Below are 22848 nucleotides of genomic sequence, written 5' to 3'. Positions count from 1 at the left end.
TGCCTGTATTTCCGTTTTCATTCCAGATTAGCATAAATGATTTTCCTGCACATTCCAGGCAGCATTAAACACAATTATCGTCTAATCGAACTGATTGCAAGCAGCCCAATTTGCCGCGTTCGTCATGAATTTTATGTGCGGAAATGGCCGATTTTTGTCAGTAAACAGAAGGCTGCTGCTTGTTGCTAGGTGGAAAAATGAAATAATGACCTGAACGGGTTGGTATTCTTCAGACGGCCTGCGGAGGGCACTGTCAATCCACCTTGCAGTCCCACGCAGACCCTTAACATGCAAACAATATTCTTTTGTTTTCTTGTTTTGCGGGAGACGAGAAGATGTTTTGTTTATTAAATTGCTTGTTTTCGGCTTCCAACAATTTGAAGCATAAATTGAGTCTGCAGATAGATAATCACATTGTGCAAAAATGTTAGATTAAAAATCCTCGCTCTATAAAATGTCACGCATGGTGTGTCACCCTCTGTATACGAAATGTGCCCTCCTTCTTGTCGTGCTGGAGCGAGCAATACGGTGAGTGCTAATTACCTGCGGATGGTCTCTGTGCCGCAGTATCCATTCACACCCATCGGTATGGCTTCTCCAAGAGGAAAGATCTTGAACACAAACGATGTTCCTATTCAAATGAGTAACTTTGCCTGTAATACAAAGTCTGGTCTCTGCAGTGGAAATGGAGCTATCCGATTCCTGCAGAAATCGGCGCAATGCGTGAGCACATTGGCCCCCAAAACCGCTGAGCAGTCGGAGTACCAGGCTACAGTCCATCTATGATTTATTGGACATCCCTGTTAAATACACTTCGAATGGGTTTTCCGGGACTTAAAGGGTGAAAATGAAGAAAATATGAATATGAATTCTCCAGTGCCTGCTGCATGGAACCCAGTAGGGGCGGGCGGTGTCGGGCTGCGCACAATGAACGCCGCTGCTTCTGGGTTGCTTTTGGTGGGTACTGGAGCTGCAACACTGGACAGGGAGCCGCTTGGATAGGTGGGTATTCAATTTTTTTTTTCATTTTAAGCCCTTTTAACTTCAAACTCTGAAGCCTTTCCGCTCGCTTCCTGTTTTCTCGAAACCGTATTGAAATCAATGGGGGGGAAAAAAGGATCCATTTTGTTTTTTCCAGAAAAAAAATGGATTAAGAAGTGGGGAAGTACAAATGAAAGTGTGTGCTAAGGGATTGTAGAGTTTTCCGTGACTGAAGGGAGAGAACCCCAGCATTTAGCTGTTATCCAGACCACCGTCTGTGCGGATGGAGACGTGAGCTGACAGCTCTGTACATATTTCAGCAGCCCATGTTAATAGGGAGCTGTGCCCGCGTTACCCACCTGGGCCACAGAGCAGTCCACGTTCACAGCTGGCTGCATCATATGTAGTTGATCACCGGGGGATCTGAACTGCGGACCCCTGCCAGTCGATTATTGACGTATGCTGAGGATAGGCCAGTCCTAGAAAACCCCTTTAAGGGTTTATTACAAGAGGAATTCCTTCTAGTGTCCCCCCATCCTCCTCAGTATTCCTTATTAACATGATCGGAAGGTGTTCTCGCCTCCAAGCAGAAGGCGTGTGATTACCGTGACCCTCTCCTCGTCCGGAGCACGCACTTCATCTATATACCTGACACATTACAAGAAATTACATTTGGTTGAGTAACTCCCTTTCATCAGTGCAAGCTGCAGCAGAAAATACATATATAACCCTTAATCAGACACTAATCTGGTCATGTGTCAGCCGCGTCCCCGGACATTGCATTATGCTGCCTAACAAATGGCAGCCGAATGGCTTTTAATTTCATTAAAGAATCCTCCCTTCAGCTCCACTTTAATTTTCAGCCTATTCATGGAGCCGAGTACCGATTTAACATATATCAGTCAGACTAGTTACCTTGAAATACATTATCGGCTGTTCAGTGGTTGTCAACTTCTGCATTACACGACTAATGGGGATTTAAAGGGGTTGGGCACTTCATCTATAAAATGTACAAGCCAGTGTATACGGGACGTATTTCTAACTAATTTAGGCCTGTCCACACGAGCGATGTGATTGCATGCTGGCTGCATCGTGGCTGGAAGTCGTGTAAATGAAGAATACATGCAATCAAGTCGCGGCTAAGATTCACGTTTTCCTGCCCATTCACACAAGCGGTGGAAAGCCCTCGATTGGCATAAATTCTCAAAGTGACTTGTAAAAGTTAAATAGTGGCAGCTGTAAGCTTTTCCCAGCGTTGGCCGCTGCATGCAAATGGCTTTGTATCCTGCTGCCGCTGTACCCCACATAGTGGAGACTGTCCTTGGAGACCCTATATCTAGTGCTGCTTCTCATGTAATGGCGATCTCCGATCTACATCATACATCATGGAGGATTTTTCATTGATGTCATTCCAGTGCCCATTGCAGATAAGCTGAAGATTTATGATGCTTAGGAAATACTGTATTAATGTATGGACAGTCACTGTAAATCTTTGAACCCATGTTTAATACAGTTAGAAAAAAATTTCAGCGTACATATTAATGGAGACCTTTTTATAGATTTCATTTTCAGCTACTGCACCCTAAGCTGTGTGCCTCTGGGTCCAATACTGAGACATGATATTTGTAATTTGTAGATTGGCTGACCACAATTATAGATGTTTTCTGTCTAATGAGCTGTTAAATTGAAATGAATGGAAACCTTTATAGGAAGAGTTTGCACAGTTGGCTTAGTCTACATGTATATTTATATGTGTGGATATGCTGCTCCTTGTGTGACAGTAGCAGTATTGTACTTGGTATGTTCTATGTGAAAGACTAGAACTACTATAATACTGTCCCGTATGTACAAGAATATAACTGCTATAATACTGCTCCCTATGTACAAGAATATAACTACTAGAATACCACCCCTATGTACAAGAATATAACTACTATAATACTGCCTCCTATGTACAAGAATATAACTACTATAATACTGTCCCCTACGTACAAGAATATAACTACTATAATACTGTCTCCTATGTACAAGAATATAACTACTATAATACTGCCTCCTATGTACAAGAATAGAACTACTATAATACTGCCTCCTATGTACAAGAATAGAACTACTATAATACTGCCTCCTATGTACAAGAATAGAACTACTATAATACTGCCCCTATGTACAAGAATAGAACTACTATAATACTGCCCTCTATGTACAATAATATAACTACTATAATACTGCCCCTATATACAAGAATAGAACTACTATAATACTGCCTCCTAATGTACAAGAATATATCTACTATAATACTGCCCCTATGTACAAGAATATATCTACTATAATACTGCCCCTATGTACAAGAATAGAACTACTATAATACTGCCCTCTATGTACAAGAATAGAACTACTATAATACTGCCTCCTATGTACAAGAATAGAACTAGTATAATACTGCCTCCTATGTACAAGAATATAACTACTATAATACTGCCCCTATGTACAAGAATAGAACTAGTATAATACTGCCCTCTATGTACAAGAATAGAACTAGTATAATACTGCCCTCTATGTACAAGAATAGAACTACTATAATACTGCCTCCTATGTACAAGAATAGAACTAGTATAATACTGCCTCCTATGTACAAGAATATAACTACTATAATACTGCTCCCTATGTACAAGAATATAACTACTGTAATACTGCCTCCTATGTACAAGAATATAACTACTGTAATACTGCCTCCTATGTACAAGAATAGAACTACTATAATACTGCCTTCTATGTACAAGAATAGAACTACTATAATACTGCCTCCTATGTACAAGAATAGAACTACTATAATACTGCCTCCTGTGTACAAGAATAGAACTACTAGAAATACTGCCTCCTGTGTACAAGAATAGAACTACTATAATACTGCCAACTATGTACAAGAATAGAACTACTATAATACTGCCTCCTATGTACAAGAATAGAACTACTATAATACTGCCAACTATGTACAAGAATAGAACTACTATAATACTGCCTCCTATGTACAAGAATAGAACTACTATAATACTGCCCCATATGTACAAGAATAGAACTACTATAATACTGCCCCCTATGTACAAGAATAGAACTACTATAATACTGCCCCCTATGTACAAGAATAGAACTACTATAATACTGCCCCATATGTACAAGAATAGAACTACTATAATACTGCCCCCTATGTACAAGAATAGAACTACTATAATACTGCCCCCTATGTACAAGGATAGAACTACTATAATAGTTCCCTTATGGATCAGAGCATATTTCTATAACTGACTGTGATTCCCCACACAACATGGCGCGATGCTGGAGAGGAGTTACTGGTCGAATTTAACCACGTCAGACATTACATACAGATCTGTAAATGTTGATCTCCGCTGCCTGCACTGCCAATCCGCTCCACAGAGTATGGGGGTAAAGAGACCGTTGCTGCTATTGCAGTGTTATCCTGGCTTTGTACATTAGGGTTTGCTGGTCCTTCCCCTGGATTACATTGTTGCATAGGGAAATAGATTCTTAATTCTTTGCCATCATTATATTGCTCTGCTCTAGGCCATTATTTTCAAGCTGGTAACTGGGCATCCCCTCAGAAGACAAGGAGACCCACTCGGCCCCCAAACTGAGTGTGACCCGCCAGCCATAGAGCCCCCCCCCCCCTCATGGTCCAGCTTCCCCTGCCCAATCAAAGGCAGGCGATGGTGGGGAGGAGCTCTGCTGGAGCCGGCAAGCCACCCTACCTTGGTCAAGAGGTAAGTATGTGGTTTTATTTTAGTCCGCCGCCGTGCGGATGGTAACCAGGTGTCACCAGGTGTTTTGGTGGCCTTGTTTTGTGGTGCGCCTCTGTTTTGTTCCCCGCGTTTGTGTGGGGCGCCCCTGGTGCCACCTACGGCTTGCGTTTAGCCACCCTAATTGCGCCTGCTGCTTGTGACTGGCGTGCCACTCGCAGCTCCTAATGCGCCATCCGTGGCCCTGGTGGGCCGCCTGCGGCTTCTGTTCGGCGCTTCCTATGTGCCGCCCGTGGCCTCTGAGGTGCCGCCCTGCACTGTGTTCTCCTTGTGCGGCCACGTGTAGTTGCAGGGAAATGCAGCACCTCTTGCTGCGCGTACTGGGCGTCACTGCGGTACGACCATGATCTCGCCAGCGCAGGCTATGTGTCATGGATGCGGTCAGTTTTTGGTCGCCGCGTGTCCGGCGTCTTCCTCTGCAGCGGTGCTGCGGCCTGTGTACGTCACTGCTAGCAGGTGTCGGAACTGTACATATTTCCGCTGGGCGTTGTTTAATTGCGGTTGTCGCCGCTGGCCAACGTGCGTAGCTCACTGTATACCCAGCTATACTGTGCTGACTCCTTTGGTACCTCCGTATAGAAAGAGTACCCACACGGAGTCTCTGGATCGCCCCCCATGTCTGTCCGGACCAGGTTGTGCCTTGCCTCGGTAGCTCCCCTATGTCCCCCCTGCAGTTTCCTGCAGCCAGCGTACCGCAGTGTCCATGTCCACGATGACACACAGACGGGGCCGGCTAGAGTTACAAGCCAAGTGCGCTCTTACTGCAGTACAAGATACGTCCAGCAGCAGGATATCTCGCCTTAATGATAGCAGCGTCCAAACTGATTGTCAGCATTACCCCGGCTTGCTGAGTCCTGTAGCACCTTCCATACACAAGGAGTGCTCGTACAGGGAGTCCCTGGACTCATGGCGACTCTTGTTTGTTCCGCACCGGCCTGAACATTGGCTGATTACTAGCTCCCTGTTGTCACCCAGCCTACCGCAGTGTCCGCGTCCAGGATGACACGCGGACGGGCCGGCCAGAGCCACATACGATGCGCGCGCTCGCTGCAGTACGAGGATACTTCCAGCAGAGGAGATCTCTTCTTACTGACAGCAGCGTCCACACTGATTGTCAGCATTACCCCGGGCTTGCCGCATCCTGTAGTACTTTCCATGTCGGACACGTACACAGGGATTCTCTGGACGCAGCGTCCCTGCATGTCCGCTCCGCACTGGGTTGAGCCTTCACTAACCGTAGTTTCCCGCTTGCCCCTCCTGCAGTCCTGGATGCCACGTGGACAGGGGCGGCCAGAGCCACATAAAAATGCGCTCACTACGACACGAGATTACTCCCAGTTGGAGAATGTCTCGTCTTGCGGCAACAGTGTGCGTACTCCTGCCAGCATTACTCTGAGCTGCCTGAGACCTGAGGTGCACTCCTTACCGGAAGGAGTACTGTGCTCGTCGCTCCTCGTGGATCCTTCGGTGAGCCATCCCTGTTGTCTGGCTCTCCTGGTACCCGCCCCTCGCAGTTCCCTGCAGCCATACGTACCGTGGTGTCAGTCCATGATGACTCGCGTAGAGGGGTGGCCAGAGCCACGTGCTACGTGCGCTCCCGCTACAGTACGAGATTTACATTCAGCCGGAGAATATCTCGTCTTACGAACAAGGGCTCGAACTGATGGTCAGCATTGTTTTTTTTCTTTTTCTAGGAATCTGGGCGGCTAGTTCTATCAGCCGCGTACATTCGGACGTGGATAGCCTACAGGCATGATACGGTTGAGATGGAGTGCCTTGCTGCCTCTGTTTGAATGCAGAACAGCGCACGTTTCCCCTATATTGTGGATGGGCAGACGTGGGCCATAAGGAGAACGCTAAGTCAGAGCAGTCCCTAATTTAGCTACTTGAGCACTGGCCAAGGATCGCACAAGGAAGTTAACACGTCCAGCGGAGTTGAGTGGGACGGACCCAGGAGCATGCTGTGACCCTCCTGCGTTCTGTCTGCATTAGACTTCCAGGAGACTGAGAGACATTTAATACTTGGAAGGAACGACCCCCAAGGGTTGCCAACAGTACTACTACTGAGGTTACCTCAAAAGGGACCACCAAGATTCCCGTACCGGTGTGCCCTTGCTGTACTGGCAACTGCTTGTCTAGTGGTTTCATGGATGGGCTATAGGGATACGTAGCATTAGAGCCATACTGCGTTTCAGCTATGTGGCCTGGACCAGAGTTCGGTCCTGGAGTCCTAGGTCCCCCACACTCTGGTGGTAGTCAGCTGCAAGGTTGACTCCTTCAAGATAGTCAAGGGGTAACCAGGAACCTTCCGTTGCAGGTTTTTTTTCAGGAATGATCAACACGGGACTTCGACTAGAAGCGGTTATGGATCACAAAGAGTTTTCTTCTGCATTGGCGTCCGGAATCGTCCCGCCTCCTTCCTCGCAGCGGGACTGGGAAGGTGATATCGACAACTTGGAGTTATATGGGAGCTGATGTACAACTAGGTCGAATGTGGGAAGACACACAACTCCCTGAAGTTTCGCCGCTGATGGCTCCACAGCCTTGTTTTGAACGCTGACTTTGTACCGAAGGTTGTCATCAGGAGATGGTCATTATCGACCTGTCGTATATTCCCCGGCTGCCGCTGGTATGGGGATCCACTTCAGTGCAGTATCGGGTGGGCACCTTTCTCGGTAGTGCCTCGTGCCAAGGAACGCTCCGGCGGCAAGTGGGCACGGTCCGACTACACAAGAGTACCTCTCTCAGGTAGCATTCTTCAGTCGCGCTGGTGCGCTGCTGGTAATCTCGGCAAATCTGAGGGGAATGCTTGCACTGGCTCTGCCTCGCGGCAGTACAAGGTTACAGTGCCAGGCAGTTTCATTCTCAGGCCGTTTACGGCTTATAGTACTCGGACGGCGGGTGCCATCGTCGGAAGCTCCTTATCAGGAATTTTTTCTATGGAGGACGGATGTGGCCGTCATTTAGGCCCCTTTATGCTCTTTGAGCATGCTGGATGTCTAGTCCTCTATTCATGTTAAGGAGCGGATTTGCTTCTCTACTCATGCAACTTCTTATATTTTCCCGCCCCCTTGGGTACTGCTCTAGAACGTCTCAAGGTCTTTGCTGTGTTCCCCAAAGATAACAGAGGAGAAAACCAGATTTTGTAAGAACTTACCGTAAAATCTTTCTTGTCTTGTTCATTGGGGGACACAGCACCCACCCAGTCTGGTATCAGGACTGTAACGTATACTCCTTAGTTGGAGGATCCCCGGTGCAGTTGCAACAGTGTTGGAATGAGTTAGTTTGTGAGTATTGTTTATTATCTATTGTATCCTACTGGCTGCTCCTACTGCTTGCATACAAACTGAGCTAGCATGATGCTTGCAGGGGGGTATAGCTAGTGGAAGTAGTTAACACTTTTATGCTTAGTGTCGCCTCCTAGTGGCAGAAGCTATACCAAGGTCAGAGCTGTGTCCCCAATGAATAATACGAGAAAGAGATTTTACGGTAAGTTCTTACAAAATCTAGTTTTTACCCCCTGCACAGTATAGGTGAATCCCTGGCAGGTCCCAGCTTTAGCATCCATCCACATTAAGCCAGTGCAGAAACCTGCATTAACCCCTTAGTGATGGCCGGTACGCCTTTTTTCTGATCGCACTAATTGATTTAAACCTGCTCATACATATTTTTTAAAGTGGTGGCTTAGTATACTACTGACAGCCAGGAGCAGAGAAACCTCAGATCCTGGAAGTTTAACCCCTTACATGCCACAATCAAAAGCAACTGCAGCATATAAGCAATAACAAGGGGAGGGAGCTACTTATGTCACCCATCGGCACCCCGCAGTGCGATCTGAAGGTACCAGGGGTTTTCCATGGCAGCTGGATTCCTGACAAAGGCCTCCAATTCTGCTATATAACTCAGCCTATTGGACTCTGCTGGAAGCGAGGTTTATGAGGCTGCTGTTATAGCCTCAGTAGAATGACCAACTTAGTGCAAAGTACTGTCCTAGCAATTGAGCAATCACCTCTTCCAGTCCCCTCAAGGGACGGAATATAGTGACAAAGTGCAATTAGGTTTATTTTAAAGAACAATCCAATGTAACATAGTACCAACAGTGAAAAGAATTGATTAATATCGCATTGCAAATGCCATAAAAATAGTTTTTCAAAAGTAGCGTCAGGCTATTTTTCCTGTTTTTGTCTCCCAAAAACACAAAAAGAACCCAGAAGTCACATGTCCCATAAAATGGTACCAATAAAAACCTCAATTCTTCCCGCAAAAAACAAGACTACACACAGCTCCGGTGGCGGAAACGTAACGTTGCGGGTCTTGCCATGCAGATTAACCCCTTCCCGCTGCAGGGCGTAAGTTTACGTCCTGGCAGCCTGGTACTTCCCGCAACAGGACGTAAACTTGCGTCCTGGAGATAGCGCGGGATCACATATGATCTTGTGCTATCCCGGAGCCGGCTGTCAGTCACAGCCGGCGTCCCACTGCAACAGCGGGGGGGCATCGGAGTTGCACCCCCGCTGTTAACCCCTTCCCTGCCGCGATCTAAGTAGATCGCGGCAGGGAAAGAGTTCACAGAGGGGGTGCGGCTCCCTCTGTGTCTCCGGCCGGAACTCGCGATGTCATCGCGAGAGCCCGGCCTGTCACCATGGCAACAGGACGCCAGACACTGGCGTCCTATATTGCCTATGCCTAGGATCGCTGTATAAGCGATAAGGCATGGGAGAGCAGTAGCTCTGCCATGCTTTATAACAGCGATCATCAGGGCAGTGATTAAAGTCCCTCAGAGGGACTCAAATAGTGTAAAAAAAACAAAGATTAAAAAAATGAATTAAAAAATGTAACAAAAGAGTAAAAAAAATTTTTATGCTTTTTCTCAGATTAGCATTAAAAAAGGTAAAAAAAAAATAAAATCCCACATATTTGGTATTGTCGCATCCGTAACGGCGCGTACAATAAGTTGCACATGCTTTTGACTGTGCACGGAAAAAAACGCTAAAAAACTGAGGCAAAATGCTAATTCTTAGCATTTTGCCTCACTAAAAACGCAATAAAAGTGATCAAAAAAGCCATATGTACCCCAAAATGGTACCAATAAAATCTACAGCTTGTCTCGCCAAAAATAAGCCCTCATAGAGTGCCGTACATCAAAAAATAAGTTACAGGACTTTGAATGCAGCGATTTAGAAAAAAAAAAGATTTACAAGAAGAAGGGTTTTTATTGCAGAAAAGTGGGAAAACCTAAAAAAAAGTAAGAATTTTGGTATCGTTGTAACCGTACCGGTCTGCAGAAAAAATGGAATGTCTCATTTATGCTGCATGATTAACGGTGTAAAAAATAAAAAATCTATGGCAGAATTGATGCGTTTTCTCTCCCTGCTATCATTAAAAAAAAAAAAAAAAAGTTTTACAATATAGTTAATGTACCGAAAAGTGGCACCGATAAAAACTACAGTTCGCCACGCAAAAAACGAGCCCTCATACGGCCGCGTCGACGGAAAAATAAAAGTTATGGCTTTTGATAAACGGAGAAGAAAATCTGCCAAAAATTGTTGCGTCCTTAAGCTCAAAATAGGCCATGTCATGAAGGGGTTAAATTGTTTTTCTTTTCAAAATGTGGTGGTGTGAAAATGTAGTGCCACTAGAATGTACAACTTGTCCCAAAAAACAAAGCATGCCCTCCTTACAGCTGTGATACTAAATCATGGCTCTTGCAATGTGACCAAGAAAATCGCTTGGTCCTAAAGGTAAAGTATTGGCCAGTCACTGAGGCCGGCTTCACACGGATGTAAACACAATTACATGCGTCTTAGTGCAAAGTTTTTGCGCTATAAACGAGGGTTGTCTTGTTTTTTGCATGTGTATCGGCGTACTTGACCTTTTTCATGTTCATTTGTGCACAGCAAACAAATGCACCGATTGGCACGCTAAATAGTTGCAGATGTGTCCTTTTTTTCCCAGCCAACTACTGCTTTCACGCATCTCATTGAGTATTTCTGTGCATGTGTGCTTCCCCATTGACTTCTACAAGGACATCTTGGTGCGCAAATATTCAGGAAAATACAGCATGTTCTATAATGTTGGGTGTTTTGCACAACCAAAACGCGCGCACAAAATATGCGCTTGTGAACGTACCCATTGAAATCAGTGGGTTCTGTTCACTGCGCGTTGTATATGCAAATGCGTCTGCATGAAGTCACCCTAAGGGGTTACGCCTGATAGCAAATGGGAAGCTGAGCTACTACAGACATAGCAATCATTAACATTACTAGTGCGCCATGATAACTCCACTTAACGTGACGCTGTAATGTCAAGTTGACGTTTGCTTCATCTGTATATAACAAGTCCATCATAAACCGTGGCATTTACATTAGGGCTGTTCCCCGTATTTTGCGCACTCGCTGTACTCATCCTCCCTGCGGTGATGTGTACGGACACACATTTTCCTAAGCTCTGCATAAAACGCGTTTCCTGGGAGAGGCGGCCATGAATTATACAGCGCCATGTCTTGTCAGATAAACGTCTCTCTGTGAACACATTTGGATATAGAAGGCTGCCGGTGACACGAGGCCTTGGAAGCGCTGTCACTTTCCACTTGATGGCGGTGGCATTTGAAAGTGCAGAGTCAGAGAACAATAACTTCCTCACGTACTCCAGGGTGAGTGTTGGCGTCGTCAGTGACACAGCTATTGTGTACACAGGGGCTTATGTGTGCCAGGCCTCCGTAGTAGAAAAGATGTCCTATTTGAATTGCCTTAAATGCTAGTGACGGGCGTAGGACGCAGGTTCTTGTTCCCAGCTGCTGCGTCAGCGGTTTGTTCTTTAGCGGTAGCGTAATCATTTTGTTGAAATGGACAGTAAGGGTTCTGAAGAGGATTTAAAGAGACAGCAACACTTAAGAGGTGAACTTGGGGTACCTTCTAGTGTAAAGCGAAGGGTGGTTTCTTGTGTAGTTATTACTTGTCTGAGATGCTGCCAAATTCGGTCATCAGTGCGGTTCACAAATTAGATCACTGGTCAACAAATCTTTACAAAAGTTATGTTACTGAAATAAAATTAGTCATTTCTTTTCTATTTTCATGTGCTCAACACGAGTATGACAGTCAAAATGCAAAATTGGCTTTTATTTTGTAATCTACAATAATTGTTTGCATCACGAAATTCATGCCAATAGTAATGGGCCGATGGTTAATACCTGTACAAAAAAAAATAAAAATCTGATCATAGACTACATCTTATATCTCTTTGCCTGTCTCTTGTACAGCTGATCGAGAGCATCTCTGTGGAGTGTTCAGCAGCAGTCACCCAGCATGGTGGTGGACCATTTTCCTTAGTATCTTTGTTCCATTATCTTGACGAAAACATTCGCCATGTTCATCACTAACCATACCACAGCTGCCTGGAAAGAAATCCAGAATGAAGTCAGTGGATCTTTAGAGACATATTGCAGCAGCATGTCTTGTACTAGTTCTTTGTAGTTTTCTGCCCCAACATTCCTGAGAAGGTTTATAGGAACTTGGCGAAAAGCATTCCATGCTTGTTTTGCATCGCCTTGCAGCAAGTTGTTGAACCGGTCATCTTTAAAGAGCTCTCGATTTCGAGGACCCACAAATACTCCCTCTTTAATCTTTGTCTCGCTGAGTCAAGGGAATTTTTCATGAAGGTATCATAAAGCTGGTAAAGTCCGGACCATAGCTTTCACTAAGTTCTTCATCAAACCTAGTTTGATGTGAAGGGGTGGTACCAGGATTTTGTGAGCCTCGACCAGAGCTGGGTGCTGGATATTCTGCTCTCCAACTGCTACATTTTGTCTGTGAGTTACTTCTTTACGCAAGTAGTGCAATTCCCTTGCTCAGCTATCCCCCTCACATAAACACATGTATTTTGTATATCCCATGGAGCTGGTCTCAATGCAGATGGAATGTTGAGGTAGAGTATTCTCGACTTTTGCTTCGTTACCCTGCTGGAAATAGGAGCAACCGAGCAGAAGTAACATTTATTTGTGTGGTTGCTTGGCTTTCTCCACACCTTGGGGACTGCAAATGACATTAATGGTCTTTTGCCATTCAACCACTGTGAAAGCTGTGTTGTACGTGTAGCACAGCATATATGCGGGGCCTAAAGCTTGTCTTGGTCACCAATCTTGCATCCGAAGTAAAGATATGCCTTCACTTGAAAAGTAGGGATACTTTTCTTCTGGTTGGCAAATGTCACTTCCCCACAAATATAGCAAAAATTGTCCACGGGATTAACGCACTTTTGAGGCATTAGTGTTCTGTATTGAAAGTAACTATGGATAAAATAGTTTTATGTAACAGCTTAAACTGTATCCCACGAAGTCTGGGCTTTATATAGTACACTAGTGATTAGGGGTTGATATGTACATTGGTAATGTGGGAGTTGGCATGGTGTACTGGTTAGGTGGGAGGTAATGAGCTCACAGGCAGTGACTGATCACATGATGGTGACATCACAGGTCCTGTAAGCACACGGCTGCTGTCTGCTTCAAACTAAGGATATTGTTACAGTCCTACTGGATACATTTACACTGTGAAACACAGAAAACAAACTATATTAAAAATCTTCAAAACGAGACCCAATAAAAAATTTTCATGGTCATATTCATGTTCACCACACCAAGATACTACAGAGTAGGACCTTTTTAAGTCAGTAACAATTTCAGTGTTGACCAGTATAGTATTTAAAGGGGTTATCAAAATTGGGATTATTTAGTCTAGAAAAAAAAGATGGCCGAGGGTCGACCCAATAACGATATATAAATATATCAGGGGACAATACAGAACTCTCTCCCATTATCTATGTATACCCAGGACTGTGACTGTAACACGGGGGTATCCTCCTACATCTAGAGGAAAAATGTTTCTACACCAACATAGAAAGGGGTTCTTTACTGTAAGAGCAGTGAGACTGTGGAACTCTCTACCTGAAGACGTGGTGATGGCTAACTTGGGAAAGGATTAATAGGGGCCTGGATGCCTTTCTTGAGCGATACAATATTACATGTTATAGTCACTGATTTACTTCAGAATGGTCGGTGATCTGGGGATTATTCAGATTGACAGATTGGAGTCGGGAAGGAATTTTTTTTCCCTTAATTGGGGAAAATTGGCTTCTCTCTTATTGGCACTTTTTTTGCCTTCCTCTGGATCAACATTGAGGGATAATAGGCTAAACTAGGTGGACATGTGTCTTATTTTCAGCCTTATGTACTATATCACTGTCTTATACTAACATGCAGAACCCCTTTCAGAATGATCAGTCCTGTTTTCACTCCCAGCTATCCAGACAGACACCTAATGATAATGCCAGGGCAAACTGTGCCCACATGTTTCCTCTGGGACGAAACCTACAGTGGAAATTTAGTATTACAGATCAGCCATTTAGATGAATGGCTGTTCTGTAATACAAGGTCGACACAGTCTGTTAGATCACAATTCGTTCTTTAATGAGTAGCTTTCAGTTTGGGGGATCTCGAGTGGGGTATCCCACGGTATAATATGTTCTGCCCCACGGTATAATATGTTCTGAATGGGCATGTGAATAGGGATTGATGTTGGCATAACCCCTTTTAAGTAGTTACTGACCATTGGTAATGGCCGTGCACGTTGCCTAAAAACATTTAAATAGTGTCTAAGCTGCCTTGAGTTAGAGCTTGCGTTATCATCCCAGGTGTATGAGGGTCATGCAGTCAATACTGCAGTGAAAATCTGCGCCCTAGTTAATACAATGTGGGGTTTTACATTGCGTTACATTAATTGCGATGATATAATTATCATATGTTGTAGTTATTCCTGCTTTATTACTTTTGTAGGGAAATTATTCCACATCGATTTTGGTTACATTCTGGGAAGAGACCCTAAGCCTCTCCCACCACCGATGAAGCTGAATAAAGAGATGGTGGAGGGAATGGGAGGAACCCAGAGCGAGCAGTACCAGGCTTTCCGCAAACAGTGTTACACAGCGTTCCTGCACCTCCGCAGGTAAGTGTACATGCCAGGTCCTCATGTATTGTAAGTGATTGGAACTATATAATGCAGGTTGCAATGTGGAGGACTTGTATCATAGAGAAATCCCCCTACTATGAAACACATTCAGTTTTTTTCACATGTTTGAAGAAATTGTAAAAAAGCATCAAGGTGTAGACTTTGTATAAAGGGCAAAATTTAAAGAAATTTTTTTGTTGCCAATTTTGTAAAAAAAGAAGAAAAAATCAAGCACCTAGAAGATTTGTCCTTTTCCTGCAAAACTCTGAATTAAGTTACATCTCAGGCAGAGATGCGAAGGATTAGAGTTGTGGCACCATTACATGAACGGTCTTGCCACCTGAAGCCCTAAAAGTAGTTTCACCTTTGACCTATAAAAAGACGGAGGCTCCTTGTGTGTAGTGACCACTTTGTCCACTTGTGTAGAGCTTGTTGACCACTGGACACCTCTACGACGCAATAAAAGATCTCGCCCAGTTAATGGAGTTTAAAAGGGGGCGTATTGTTGGAATGTGAGAAGTTGGATGGTCGTATCGATGAATTCCCACCACCTGGGCCTTTCTGACTAGACGGTCAGGAGGTTTTGGGACAGGTGGATGCTTAAGCATTTAAACAAGGTGACCAGGCTCAGGATCCCCTCGACAAACAACTAGTAGAAAGGATAATCGGACAAGCACGAGCAGCTCCTAACTGTTTTGCCTTCTGCCATCCAAAGACATGTGGCAACATAGTCACAGGCCCCTGTGTCTGTCAGAACCATTTCCAAGTGCTTGTATGAAGGACATTTGGTCTTCCAGCGCCCATTACATGTACTGCCTTTGACATTCGCCATCGCCTCAGTTTGCGCTGGTGTTGTGAATGCCAAAATTGTACTGCTACGGAATTGAACTTTGTTGTCTTCACCAACGAATCTGGGTTTGTTTGGGCACTGATAACGTATGGAGACCTAGGCTTGAGTACCTCAATCCCTTCTCTGGAGCAGAGAAGGAAAGGGTTGGAGCAAACCTGATGGTATCAGAGAGTTTGGTCCCAGATGATTGTCTAGAGACCAATAATGCCTTAGGAAGGGCTGTGAAGATGCCACCAACAAGGAGAACCCACCAGAGGTGGGCACGGCAGATGTGTGAAGAGCTATAGGAAAAAAAGACTGGTAGGTGGGCGCAACTCTCCAGAAAAGATGGTAGGATGTATTATCCAACTTCTCTTATGTTAAGTATATTTTAAACAGTGTAGGATACGCTTTTCGGGGAGAACCCTTTCTTCAGTCAAGCTAGGTGGGACTAATACATAAAGGATATGCAAAGTCATAGGAGTAGTAGCAACAACAGAAAGAATAAAAATTGAATAAAACAAGAATTACAGTTAAATTACAATAAAAAAAATAGAACCTAAATAGGTAAGTAATAGCAATAAGTAAAACTGCATGTTGCATCAAATAGAACATGAATAAACCATTCTGTATGTAAAAAGAATTGCTCATGGTGCCATATTTGGTTATGCAAAAGTGGCTGGTACAATAAAAATATCATTGTGTCAGACTGATAAAACAATTAATATTCAAATAGAAATCGCTTAAGATAGTAAAATAATATTGTGGCATAGCCATCCTTTGGCATCCACCCACTGTCGCCTCAGTGTGCAATGGTGCTGTGAACAACAAAACTGGACTGCTATGAAGTGACATACTTTCCCCACTGCTGGTGTGAGGGTCTGGGAGGCCATCGCATACAACAGTCGGTCACCCCTAGTACCGTAGTGGTATGAGGGACAATGACAGCTCAGCGATATGTTCAGGACGTCCTGTAGCCACGTGTTCCTCTCATAGCGGCTTCCAAGAGGCAGCAGGATAATGCCCGCGCACACACAAGGGGGTCACAGGAATGTCCCCACTACATTGTAACACTTCCGTGGGATGCCTGGTCACCAGATTTATTGCCAATAGAACATGTATGGAAACATCTGGGATGCCAACTGTTACAGCAAATGTTGGGTGATATGCCGCACGATACCATACAGAACATGTATGCCTCCATGCCCGCCCTTATCACATCTTGCATCCAAGCTAGAGGCTGCCCATCAGGGTACTAGAGCCTGCCTGCTGGTCTGTATTACAACTTGTATCCACTCTAGAGGCGGTACAAAAGGGTACTAGAGCCTTCATGCCCGCCCATATCACATCTTGTATCCAAGCTAGAGGTAGTACAATAGGGTACTAGAGCGTCCATGCCCACCCAAATCACATCTTGTATCCAAGCTAGAGGCAGTACAGCAGGGTACTAGAGCCTCCATGCCCGCCTGTATTGCATTTTGCCTCCAAGCTAGAGGCAGTAAAACAGGCTACTAGAGCCTCCATGCCCACCTGTATCAAAACTTGTATCCAAGCTAGAGGCAGTAAAACGGTACTGGAGCCCCGATGCCCACCTGTATCATATCTTGTATCCAAGCTAGAGGCGGTACAACAGGGTACTAGAGCCTCAATGCCCACCTGTATCATATCTTGTAGCCAAGCTAGAGGCGGTACAATGAGGTACTAGAGCCTCCATGCCCACCTGTATCACATCTTGTATCCAAGCTAGAGGCGGTACAATGAGGTACTAGAGCCTCCATGCCTGCCTGTATCGCATTTTAAATCCAAGCTAGAGGCAGCCCAACATGTTAGAGCTTCCATGCCCATCTGTATCACATCTTGTATCCAAGCTAGAGGTAGTACAATAGGGTACTAGAGCGTCCATGCCCGCCCATATCACATCTTGTATCCAAGCTAGAGGCAGTACAGCAGGGTACTAGAGCCTCCATGCCCGCTTGTATTGCATTTTGCCTCTAAGCTAGAGGCAGTAAAACAGGGTACTAGAGCCTCCATGCCCACCTGTATCACAACTTGTAGCCAAGCTAGAGGCAGTAAAACAGGGTACGAGAGCCTCCATGCCCACCTGTATCACAACTTGTAGCCAAGCTAGAGGCAGTAAAACAGGGTACGAGAGCTTCCATGCCCACCTGTATCACAACTTGTATCCAAGCTAGAGGCAGTAAAACAGGGTACGAGAGCCTCCATGCCTGCCCGTATCACATCTTGTATCCAAGCTAGAGGTGGTACAACAGGGTACCTAGAGCCTCCATGCCCCGGTATCAGATCTTGTATCCAAGCTAGAGGCGGTACAATGAGGTACTAGAGCCTCCCTTCATCTTTTCAGTTTTCTGCAATAAATTATCCTTTTCCTCTGATATTGTAATCCTTTATTTATATCAACGTTACAATCACACAGTTTAATTCAATCCCAAACAACTCCTCCTAGGCACTTGATTGTTTAAAAAAACAAACTACATTTTGCCCTTTTTTGTTACCGCGGGTTTCCTCAGACAAGCAGCCATTTAACCCATTTTAGAATCTGGTGTCTAGATTTAAAATCCAAAAAGCTTCTCTGTTTCGTAGACTTCTCTTCCCGTTTCCACCTTTTTGGGGCCTATTAACTCTCTTTCAAAGCAAAAGATCTGGAGCCATCCACTTCCCCTATGCTTTGACTCACCGGGGGAATGAATGTGTTTATTTTCTGTATCGGGCAGGTGTTCAGTGATTCGGGTATTATTGTCCTTGTCATTCACCCCACGTAAGCACATTACACAGGTCACGAGTGATCGAGTAGGCCACATGGTTTGTATCAGTTGATAAATGACTTACTATCATGGGGTTTTGGTGAGGTCAGGATGAGTTTGTTTTGACAGTAGATTTATACGCACCACATTTCTGTCCTTTACACTTCTAGTAACCCCCGTCAGAGAACCCTATATATATATATATATATATATATATATATATATATATATATATATATATATATATATATATATATATATATATATATATATATATATATATATATATATATATATATATATATATATATATATATATATTATATAATTTTTTTTTTCCTAAGACTGGATCCTAGTTGAATCTAAACATATTTTAGGATAATTCTTTCATTAAATTGATGTCTATATGCTGTAATACCGCTTGGATGTACCCTTAATGACCAGTGCATGAGAGGGACCTATCTAGTAGAGCGTTGGACCTTTTATGGCCTCTGGAACCACAGAGGTTTGTCATAATGTAGATTCCACTAGGTGTTGAAACTGTTCTGCAGGGATATTGGCCCATACGGACAAGAGGCTTCTTGTAGTTGCCAAAAGTTAGATGGTGGTACTGACAGAAGGGGTTCTTCGATCTAGTTTGTGTGCACCGAATTGTGACCTCCCATCAGCCTGGTACAAGATGAATCTAGATTCACCTGACCAGGCAGTGTGTTTCCACTGCCCGGTGATAGTTTTGTGTTTGGTTGCCCATTGGAGCTTTTGCTCTTCTGTTTCAAATAGACAGCATCGATGCTGGAACTGGTCGTGTGCTGTTACAGCCCATTGGTGCTATGGAAAAATAGTGCATTCAGACACAGTAGTTGGAGCACCAGTGTTGTAATTGGCTGTAGTTTGCTTGACTCTGCACTGCATGCTTTGAATGATTCTTAACATGCCCCTCTGATCCCTTTCAGCAATGAGGCGTTTACGTCCATCGGATCCCCTTTTAACTTGGATATTATTCCTCGATCACACTATTCTTTGTATATTCTCCACATCGCTGAATGGGAAAATCCCTCTGATTGGCAGTAAAATCCTGGTCTTGGCTAGTCTAGCAGTGATGACCATGTTGGAAGTTGATGGAAAATCGCTTGCATTGTGTCTCTTGAATCTATAGCGAAAGAGGATTAAGATTTTCGTTGCAAGGTTCTAGATCCTGTATAGCCTCTACCAGTTTAGTGCATGGTAGAATATGGCACAGAGCCTAAGCTATCTCCAGTTTTCACCCTTTAACCCCTATACAGGAATGTGGACTTCGCTGCAGGGATTTCCCAGGTCGCAGTCTCCAGAATAGTATCCAGAAGGCAACTGGATACTGTTGACAATAGGACTGGAGTAAAGACAACGGGTTGGTCAGTAGGCACTGGCTGAAAGCTGGAACTGGCTGCAGTAGTACTATGCTTCTACACAAAGGCACAGAGCGTGGGAAATAAGGAAAATTGGAGCTCCTAACAGGAAGAGAAATATGATGTCATAGGCATCACGGAAACTTGGTGGAATGATACACATGATTGGAATACAAGGCTTGAAGGATACAACTTATTTATAAGAAACAGACCAAAAAAGGGGAGGAGATATTGTGTTGTATGTTAGCAAAACCTTCATCTCCACTTCAGAGCATGGTAGTTCTGTTTGGGTAAGAATACAAGGAGAGAACAGAGGACACCATTGTAGGCATTTACTATAGGCCACCTGGACAAGCAGAAGATATTGACGAACCCTTTCTACATCACATGGCCAAGCTCTTAAAATCTCCCATAATCACTGTCATGCTTCTTTAACTATCCAGACATTTGTTGGGAATCTCTCTCAGGTAAAAGTAATGGATCCAACAAATTCTTATCCGCTCTTGCTGACAACTTTATCTTCCAAAAGGTAGAAGAGCAAACAAGGGGATCTGCTATCTTGGACCTAATTCATCCCTGTGAGATTGGCAATAAATAGACTGGTAGTGTGCATGCTCAGACAGCACTTCATTCATTTCAATGGGATCGCCAGAGATGGATAAGTGCTTATCCATGCAGCCGTTCTATTCATTGGCAATTTCAGAGTGACACAGGACTGCTGTTCTAGTGATCGTCAGGCCCCTAAGATTAGAAGACTATCGCCCATCCATTGGATAGGTGACCACTTATCGGAATAACCCTTTTTAGGAGGAGTCCCACTTCTAGTTGATTTGCTACAGAAAGTAGATGGGCTGCATACATCGTGCAGTGGCCCAGGTAGGTACTGCAGGCTGATTGCTATTGAAGTGAATGGAACTCCGTCTGCAGTACTAACCTCTGGCTCTGTCCCACAATACTAGAATTCAGGCCTCACGCTGTTGGATGGTTTTTGACACCTTGATGCACTGGTTATTTCCATCTTTTTTTTTTTTTCTGTTGTTTTTTGGGCCACAAACTTTTTCAAGGTCTCTGCAGCCCTTGATGTCCTGGCTTTTCCCTCTTTTTTTGAATTTAGGCCTCATGCTGTCCATCAAGACACTTAGGAGCCTATGAAGAACAAACAAATTTTAACGTGTGTGACTATAAGAAAAGTACATTAAACATGCAGTTTATAACAGATGTGGCGATACTCAGACCCTGAGTGGGAGGCAATAGCGTGATATTTGTAACTCTAAACGAGGTGCACTTGACTATCCATCGCAACCTCATCCATTTTCTGTGGCATTTCATAAGCTGTGCTATACATATAACGCTATTGATACACGACCCTAATTATATTTTACAAGGCAGGTGAGTGGAAAAAAATGGCAGCTCAGCAATAAATTCTAATGAGAACTATCGAAAGAAAAAAAAAAACTTCCCTGTGTAATTGAAAGCTCATTTCCCTGCACTTGTTTTATCGTTGTGTAATTACAGGACTCGTAGTGAAATAATTAGCTTCCTGCCCTTTTAAACATACTAGATGATACAACCGATAAGAGGCAATAACACTTCATACTTTAATTAACTTCATAATTAATATCCTTTACCGTGGCCCGATGCCGAGTCCTGTCTTAGAATTCTAATGTCCAAGTTCTTTGGACTTCTCGGTGAGACATCAACATTTTGAGTGTTTGGTCAGATGTAGCAGAGCTGAATTTGTCTTAATGTTTCGGTTTTACATAGTATTTAAGTAGGGGGGGAGATAAACTACTACGAGGAAAAGAAAAACATGGTTGTACCAGCATGAATTGCACCAAATTCAGCATGGTCACACCTGGTAAAGTTGACAATATAGCCTGAATTTTGCCCTATGGCACCTTGTAAACGTTATCATTGTTAGCTCTGTCCCACCTGCAAACTTAATGCTGTGGTACCTAGTAAGCTGTTGTGTATGGTAAGCTCAGCCGTGTGGTATCTGGCAAACTTAGTCACATATGGCAAGCTTGGCATCACAATCGCTTAACTCAGCCCTGTGGTGATCAATGAACTTAGTCTTGTTTCACCTGTCGAACCAAGCCGTGTTGCACCTGGCACACTTAATCGCATGTTGCATGTGGCAAGTTCGGCCCTGTGGCACGTGGGAACTCGGCCCTGTGGCACGTGGGAACCCGGCCCTGTGGCACGTGGGAACCCGGCCCTGTGGCACGTGGGAACCCGGCCCTGTGGCACGTGGGAACCCGGCCCTGTGGCACGTGGGAACTCTGCACTGTGACTTAGTAAGTCAGATACCACCGGGCTGAACTTGCCACATGCAACAGAGCGAACAGTGACTGTTTGCCAAGTGCCATAGCGCGGCATTAGTCAGGTGCGACGGGACAGAGTTGGTTGATAGTCACAGGTCTGAGCTTACCATAGTCACTCCGTTAGCTCTGTAACCTAAGGGTGACTATCAGCAAACTCAGTCTTGAAGTTAGAAGCAGTGATAGCATAAACTTGATGTTAAAAAAGCAACCTTTTTATTTCTCCATAGTCTTAAAATGGTATCAACAAACTCAGTCTTGTCGCACCTGACTAATGCCGCTCTGTGGCACTTGGCAAAGGTAGTCGCTGTTTGCTCTGCCACAGGCCTGAGCTTAGACTATAGGACAATCCAAAAAACTTTGTTCTGTGGCACTTGACAAGCTTAATCCCTTTTTGCTCTGTCACCTATGATGAGCTCAGCTCTGTGGCAATCGAAAACTCTGCCATGTTTCGCGTGGTTAACTCTCCTCTGGCATCGTACCCACGTAGCTCTGCTGCATCTTTTAATGTAATGTTGCTCTTTTCATCTTCATTTCCATTTCTGGTACTTGCACTCTACCGCTATAGTCCTCCTGTAACACAAATGTTTGTATGTCTTTCACTTGCTGAACCTGTGATTCAGTCATTTATGTCTTAGAATTTACACGTCTTCAGTTACAACTTTTTGAATTTTCCACAGTTTTAGAACATGTCACGCTCTCTCCAGAACACCAAAGAGAATTACCCCCAAATACATATGGCTTGGATCATGGTGGT

General features: G+C 44.3%; 1 protein-coding gene across 2 annotated transcripts in view; it reads left to right on the top strand.

Moving 5' to 3' along the window:
• PIK3C3 (phosphatidylinositol 3-kinase catalytic subunit type 3) overlaps positions 1-22848 on the top strand; it is a 145502-nt gene that overhangs the window by 74341 nt on the left and 48313 nt on the right. For both annotated transcript variants that reach the window (XM_066602623.1, XM_066602624.1), the window contains one exon: positions 14623-14791. In XM_066602623.1, coding sequence (XP_066458720.1) covers positions 14623-14791 — 169 coding nt within the window. The remainder of the gene's footprint in view (positions 1-14622; positions 14792-22848) is intronic.

This window comes from Eleutherodactylus coqui, chromosome 5, assembly GCF_035609145.1.
Source record: "Eleutherodactylus coqui strain aEleCoq1 chromosome 5, aEleCoq1.hap1, whole genome shotgun sequence".
NCBI classification, from domain to species: Eukaryota; Metazoa; Chordata; class Amphibia; order Anura; family Eleutherodactylidae; genus Eleutherodactylus; species Eleutherodactylus coqui.
This window is presented reverse-complemented; position numbering and strand designations above follow the sequence as displayed.